Source organism: Barbus barbus (assembly GCF_936440315.1).
Source record: "Barbus barbus genome assembly, chromosome: 2".
Taxonomy (NCBI): domain Eukaryota; kingdom Metazoa; phylum Chordata; class Actinopteri; order Cypriniformes; family Cyprinidae; genus Barbus; species Barbus barbus.
In genome coordinates, this window is record NC_136730.1 from 30,041,356 (window position 1) to 30,048,670 (window position 7,315).

Sequence of the window (7,315 nt, forward strand, 5' to 3'; positions counted from 1 at the left end):
TTTTATAAATTCCCTTTTGGATATAGTAACCAAGTAATATGTGACTTCTTAATATGAAAATGTAAAAAGGATGCTCAGGAAATCAAAACAAGCCTCTTTATTTGATATTCTTTCTTAACACAATAACTGTAGGCACAAAACTATAATAACATATTGTTAAAAGGAAATTCATTGTTGTCTTCACACACTATAGACACAAAATAAAAAACAAATTCTTAAAAATACTTATATTTTTAAGTATTAATTGCTGCAAAAACCAATATGATTATTTAATAGCCTGCCAGGACCGACACAGCCTCTGGGAATGTTCTTTTGTTCGAACGCTACCATAACGCTGTGTTCTACCTTTTTTTCTCCATAAAAAAGAAAACATAAAAATTATTTAGCAGCAGCAGTTGGCGTACGACAAGTTCAAAACGTGTTTGTGGGTTATTTTACATAATCAGAATGTTGCGGAAAATGGCAATTAACCAACATTATGAAAGTAAAATAATATTATGTAGCCTAAGTGGTCACCTGATCAACCCACATTATTCTGTGGCACCATAAATCCATCAAAAAGATCTGGATGCCCACAGCATTCTGACAGAAACCCTTGAAGGTCATATCCATAGCTACTGACATGTGAATTAAAGGGAGAATCATATCCGCCCATGTATGTCCTTGAGAACAATCAATAGACTGTCAGGGAATAAAAACACTGCAATCCTTACAGAGAAAAATCAACCAGAAAGAGAAGACACTGCTAGGAGTTCATCAGATTCACATAAATGAACTATATCTTTGTTGAGATTTAAAATCTGTACTTTGCAAAGAGACACAAGCTACTTTTAAACAACCAAGAAAGAGAAAGTCCAGACTGATGCTCTTCCCTGCAATTACAAGGCCATATGTTGCCTATAAATAAATATAGCGCACATAAATTAAGGTTCCCTCATATGATAATTTACAGTAAGGGTATACAAACAATTTGGTGTATTTTTTTTCACATTTAAACCTAAATCAATCGTCACTCCCTAATGACACAATCATGGAAAATTGACTTCAGAAAGGCATAAAGGGGAAATGCAGTTGAAGATTAGACAATATGATATACATGTGATAAAAGTTTCAAGCTTATGCCCTGAACATGGGTACAGCACAGTGCTTGGCAAGAATATCAACAAGGCTTTTCAATCCAAGCTTTTAAGTTTACAGTAGCTTTGCATTCATTTTCCATCAAGTATGATTATTCTTTGACGAGATCTTCATTAATCTGTCGTCTTCAGCCAACGTAATTATCTGCAATGCGTTTGTTTAATATCGTAAATAAAAAGCATCACATCTGAATATCAAGCCACAATTCATAGACCCTGAGGGCCATTCAAAACCAGAAGCAAACAAAGAATAAAGTCCTCCGTCCATCCTAAACCTTGTGCAAATCAAAGACTTCTCGGAGGTGTAATCGCAATCTATTGCACCATAACCTGTGATAAACAAACTGCATATGACTAAAAGTCCTCTTTGCAAGAGAACACCATGAATTATGTACATTTTATTAGGTTAGACTTGCTCTAAGCGAATGATAATACAAATCTTTCTCACATCCAGACATATGCTAATATAACTGATGTAGTATTTCTCCATCGTGTAAAGTGTTTTTCTAACATCCACATCTGACAAAGCAATATGAGAGGTTATTTTCTGAGCTATTACTTCCAGTTAAGAGTAGATAGTTTGTTTAATGTAAATATATTTAAGTGTGACAGCTTCATCCAGTCGTAGCAACTCCAGTGTTGAGACCGTTAAAATGAGGTACAACTTATTTCATCTCCACTGAAGGAGCAAGACGGGAACATCCCTAAGAAGACTGCAGGGCTGCCAGATTAAAGATTTCCCTTTTACACAGTCTGCTCTAAACGTCCAGCATCTGTGTAGGTGTTGCAGTGTTTGTGGTCTGGAAGGCTGCACCGCTCTAAAAGCCACGTCATGCACATTCACTGCAAAGAGAAGAGATAATTGAGTACACTTGAGCAGCGCTACACAATCCAGGAATACTTGTATGTTTCATTTTTTTGTGAATCATGTGTTTAATCATAATTTTTTGTGTTTAGCAGCTTACAGAATAAAAATGTTTACCAGGATCATGACACCACACAGCGGCAGTTCATACAGCCTTGGCCATTGTCATCTGGCGGGTTCAGTTTCCTCAGCTTATGCTGCCTGATTTCACGGACAAGAGTGTAAAAGGCATCTTCCACTCCCTAAAAAGGAACACACACACACACAAACTAATTAGAGCTTTTCTTCTTACATTCTGCCTGTTAGTGATCCTGAACTATGCATGCTGCCACACTCTTATAAATAAAAGCACCAAAATGTTTTTTTTTTTTTGTAGTGATGCAATGCAAGAACCATTTTTGGGTTCCCCAAAGAACCTTTCAGCAAACAGTTCTTAAAAGAACCATTTTGTCTCAGCATGAAGAACATTTTAGTACTCTAAATAACATTTTTCCACTATCAAAAACAATTTGTGCAATGGAAAGGTTTCATGGATGTTCTTCTTCATTCCAATAAAGAACCTTTATTTTTAAATTACGGCAGCTTGACACTTGACAGAATTTTATAATAAAATGTTATATATAATAGAATATATTTGGTCAAAATATTTCTAACCTGTCTTGTCTTGGCTGAGGTTTCAATGTAGGGAATACCGTAGCTGCGGGCGAGTTCCTGGGCTTGTCTTGTGTCCACAGTGCGTGTTGGTAAGTCACATTTATTACCCACAAGCACCATGGGCACATCATCTGAATCTTTAACCCTCTTGATCTGTTCCCTTTCAAAAGCAATGAAAACAAATAAAGATTTAGAATAATATCTAAAAAATATTTTAAATAAGCAACAAATTTCTTTCATTTAACCTGTACTGATGAATGTCCTCAAAAGACTTGCTATTGTTGATGGCAAAGACACAGAGAAAGCCCTCTCCAGTCCTCATGTACTGGTCTCTCATTGCACTGTACTCTTCCTGACCTGCAGTATCCAGGATATCCAACAGACATGTCTCTCCATCAATCACCACCTGTTTCCTATATGAGTCCTGTGAGGAAGAGAAATGCATCAATATCCAGTGTAAGATGTTCAATATTTCTAAATTCTCCTACTGCTCAATTATTATTTCAATATACAGTGAAATGTATTCTGTTACTGAAAAGAAAGTGGAAACTATGGCCTGTTCGACCAAAGTGTCAGGAATGTTTTCCGCTCAGATGACATTTTGATGTTTCATATTCATATAATATTATATTTTATATGAAGTAACTCTATTCTGAATTGAGGGTAAATAAATTAATAAATAACAAAGGCAAATGACAGAAAATACCAGCTTGACTTTACCTCAATGGTTGGGTCGTATTCATCAACAAAGTGGTTCTGAATGAGCTGGATAGTCAGAGCGCTCTTGCCCACACCACCTGCACCAACCACCACTAACTTATATTCCGTCATTCTCACTGCTGCTGTGTCAGTAGCTGAGGAGAAACAAGGAACAAGGAAATTTGAGAAAACAAAGAATTTGGGAAATTCTGGATGAATCATTACTTGAAAGTCTGTTTATGAGCTGATGAGGAAATAAAACTCAAAGTGAAAACAGCAAAAAGGGAAGCTAGTCAAAATCTATATATAAAGTATACCAGAGTTTCCTGGAGTGAAGCGCTCATCCTGCCACCAGTACCTAATATAGATGATATTACACTTGTGTCGTGTGACGTAACACTAGATAAAAAGAAAAGCTATTTTAGGTTGCCAGGGGAAACTTATACAGGACTTTTCCTGACAGTGATCTATTTGTGTTATTAGTTAAAATGCTTGGTGCAGTGCCAGAAGAACTCACAACCTGTGTGATTTCATTCCTTCCAAACTTTTTCTGATAACCTACTTAATAAAATTTGGATCCTATAACATATATCAGACTGCTTGAATTTCTTTCTTTTCTTTTTTCTGATATCTTCTTACATATGGAGCTGATAACATTCAATTAATCAAATATAAAGTACAAAAAGGTTTTTAAACAACTCTGTTATTTGCTAAGAAGATCTAAAGGAATTATGTGTCATCTAAATCGCTGTGCACTATTTAAAAAAAAAATAAAAATCAGTCAAGCCATCAGGTTCAGCTGTGCTCAGTGGATACAGTATCAAGTATTCCATTTGAAAATCTATTTTTAGCTCTTCTACCTGTCATGTAGCCTTACCTGTGAAAATAATTTCCTTTTTTTCTTTCTGTAAGTTTGTAGACCTTTTATATTACTTTTAGGCTCTGGATTTCATTTTTTTGCCCATAATATTACAGATCATACTGTACCAGGGGTGATACCCTTTAAAGACTTTCACAACATAATGCACACACACCCATACTTATATATACATACACATATACATACATACACACACACACACACACACATACATAGGCTGCATATGTATGGCTGTGTGTGCGCGCGTGTAATATACAGAAATATATATATATATATATATATATATATATATATTTCTCCTGTTATTGCTGGAATACAATGACATCACCTTTATTGATTTCTCAGACGATGGACAATGTAAACAACGTGGTCATTTGGGTGAGCTGATCTCTGCTAGCCTTACAATACATATAATGGGAACCAATCTATGATAATAAGTTTCAATAACGTCCCTAAACAAAATCCACCAGAGTACAAAAGCTAGTCTTAGCCAAACGTCTCTGGCTCTGTTGGTTTAAATGAACTCACTCCTCCTGCATCGACCATTATTTCCATGCAGAACAGCGCTGTATGTATATGATGAGTATTTGATAGATGCACAGCTCGATACAATGTAACAAACTAGAGATGAATGGAATTCAGGCGCGCTCACTGATTTGATGCAATTGTTTCGTTTTTCGTGTTCACTGGGAGTAGTTCTCCAATTTCGAGATGCTGATGAAATGATTTATGTCCTGACGCCAACAAAATGTTCCGTCCAGCGTCTACAAGGAACCTTATGTTGCTGCTGTTATTCCTGCGCGACACACAGCATAGAAAGACAGCGGCTGGGCTACTTACAAAACACACGGCGCTGTTCGCTCGTCTCGACGACACTCAACACAATTCAATAATATGTCGACATCCTTCCCGCTGCTCCCCTCAAAGCTATGCTGCTCTTCACTCTTTCCGTCATTAGACAGCGCGTCTTCTTCTTCTCCCGCGGTACAGATTCACTGAAGCAGATGCGATCAACACAAACATTGAACAACGGGCTGCCGGTGTGCGTCGACTGATAGGCGAGCAGTGTGTGTGTGTGTGTGTGTGTGTAGGGGGAAGAAGAAGAAGAGGGCGCTTAGAGCCACAGCACACGCCCAAACCCTGTGTGTCTCAATACACACCACCACCACCACACACTCTCTCAGTCTTACTTGCAATACAGGTGGGCTGTCTCAGTCTGAGTTGCAAAACACAAAAACAACATCTGCTTCTTTCTTTCTTTCTTTCTTTTTTTGTTGTTGTTACAGAACAATGCCTAAGTTGTTTTTCAGTCAGTTTCTTTTTTCTTAACCAAAACAAACAAGTAGTTTTGGCAATTAGAAGGAAATTTCAGATTATAAAACATTCAATAAATCAACTTTGAAAAAATAAAGTAAATTAATAAATACTGTAATTCATTCTTTGACCCCCCCCCCCCCCCCCCCATTATTATACAACAATGCTCTTATATAAAAAAACACTAAAACTGAAAATGTTCAGATGATGAGCCTCGATGATGAGCCTTAAAAACATTAATTGTAATCATTCATCAGTCAATCACTTCATTTCACTCTTTAAAAGAGTTATTATTATTATTATAATTACTGACAATTACAATGAATTTTCATATGATAAAGCATTGTTTTTTCCAAATCTTTTATTACTACTATGACTACTACAGAAAAATATCAAAATTACCAAATTTGGTTTTCTTTTTTCTTTATTTTTAAAGTTTCTTATGTAAATTTATTTATCTCTCTCTCTCTCTCTCTCTCTCTCTCTCTCTCACACACACACACACACACACACACACACACACACACACACACACACACACACATGTTTCAAGAAAATACAGAGTCCTAGAAGAAAAAAATCCATTGTTGACGGAAAATATTTGATAAGTGATATACTGTATGTCTCATGGATGGTGAATCAGACTTTTTATAATGAATACTTTTATTCAGCAAGGATGCATCAAACTGATCATAAGTGACAGTAAAGACATTTATAAAGTTACGAAAGTTTTCTGTTTCATATATGAATAAATGAATGAATGAGGCATTTATATTCAGATATTATAAATATATTAAGCAGCACAACTATTTTCAACATTGATAGTAATAAGAAATGTAATAATATATAATAATGACTTGTAAACATATTTCACTTTACTGTTTCTGCTGTATTTTTGAGCAAATAAATAAATAAATAAATCCTACAGACCCTAAACATGGATGGTGATTTATTCTCTTTTCATACTTAATTAAAATAAACATTTATCATGGTTGAGCCACTGAGTGATTTACTATTGCAAAATACTAAATTACTACATTTTTGAAATAATAAATTCAAAATAGAGGTCCATTGGGGTAATTCTCCTAATGGTCCACATGGTGGCAATCTTTCATCTCCATAGCGTTACGGCTCACACTTCCAGTCCCTATTTAACCTCAAATATATTCCGGACATCTACTTTAGTTATGGGGCTGCAGTCATAAAAACAGAGTCAAGAGAGTGTAAAGAAAAATCATACCGCCGTCATTCCCACGCCAGTAATCCTAGCGCTTCTTGTCTCCTCCTGCTGAAAGGCAGCCAGAGTCACATGGCCTTTTGTATGACGACCAGTGCGCGTTTCATTGGCTGATTTGCTTGAAAAAGCATCCGTCGTCAAGACAACCAAGAGCCGCAGTCCCACTTCACTTGTCTGGTGAGGCCTTGACAAAGTCACACAGATCCTTTTTTTACCTTCTGCTTATTGTTTCACTCTCTCCTCTCCTGTGCATCTCAAGGGTCTATAAGAGGTAAGTCAATAGAAGAGATAGTGTGCTGTTTAAACATAGATGTATATTTGCTTGAAATGAAAGCTTCTTGTAGTAAAAGCTGCAGACATGATCACACAAGATAGGGTCATGAAAGAAAAATGCATGATATTTTATACTTATTTTACATATTGCATCAGGTAAATTACTTTTTTTTCTTTGCTTGTGGTTGATAAGCTAAACAAAGTATGCCATCAAAGAATATCAATGGAAGAGTTTACCTGAATAATGGTGGCTGAGT

At 36.0% G+C, this 7,315-nt stretch overlaps 1 protein-coding gene across 2 annotated transcripts; it reads right to left on the minus strand.

Annotated features, from left to right (window-relative positions):
* Nucleotides 1-72: 72 nt before the first annotated feature.
* On the minus strand, nucleotides 73-6,871 carry LOC306842799 (GTPase HRas-like). Of its 2 annotated transcripts, none has more exons than XM_079373872.1 (6): nucleotides 6,789-6,871; nucleotides 3,376-3,509; nucleotides 2,901-3,079; nucleotides 2,656-2,815; nucleotides 2,119-2,243; nucleotides 73-1,979 (listed from the first exon to the last, which is right to left on the minus strand). In XM_079373872.1, the coding sequence occupies exons 2-5, from the start codon at nucleotides 3,484-3,486 to the stop codon at nucleotides 2,124-2,126; spliced, it is 570 nt and encodes a 189-aa protein (XP_079229998.1). In that variant the 5' UTR covers nucleotides 3,487-3,509; nucleotides 6,789-6,871; the 3' UTR covers nucleotides 73-1,979; nucleotides 2,119-2,123. The 2 variants fall into 2 exon arrangements, with proteins under 2 accessions (XP_079229998.1, XP_079229997.1); XM_079373871.1 differs by lacking the exon at nucleotides 6,789-6,871 and adding an exon at nucleotides 5,075-5,385.
* Between the last annotated feature and the right edge of the window lie 444 nt (nucleotides 6,872-7,315).

Coding starts and splice junctions, on each gene's coding strand:
- LOC306842799 (XM_079373872.1), bottom strand. CDS start 3,486: ATGACGGAATATAAGTTAGTGGTGGTTGGTGCAGGTGGTGTGGGCAAG. Junction 2,816..2,900: donor GAGGACATTCATCAGTACAG/GTTAAATGAAAG, acceptor TGCTTTTGAAAG/GGAACAGATCAAGAGGGTTA. Junction 2,244..2,655: donor CCTCAGCCAAGACAAGACAG/GTTAGAAATATT, acceptor GTTCCTTTTTAG/GGAGTGGAAGATGCCTTTTA.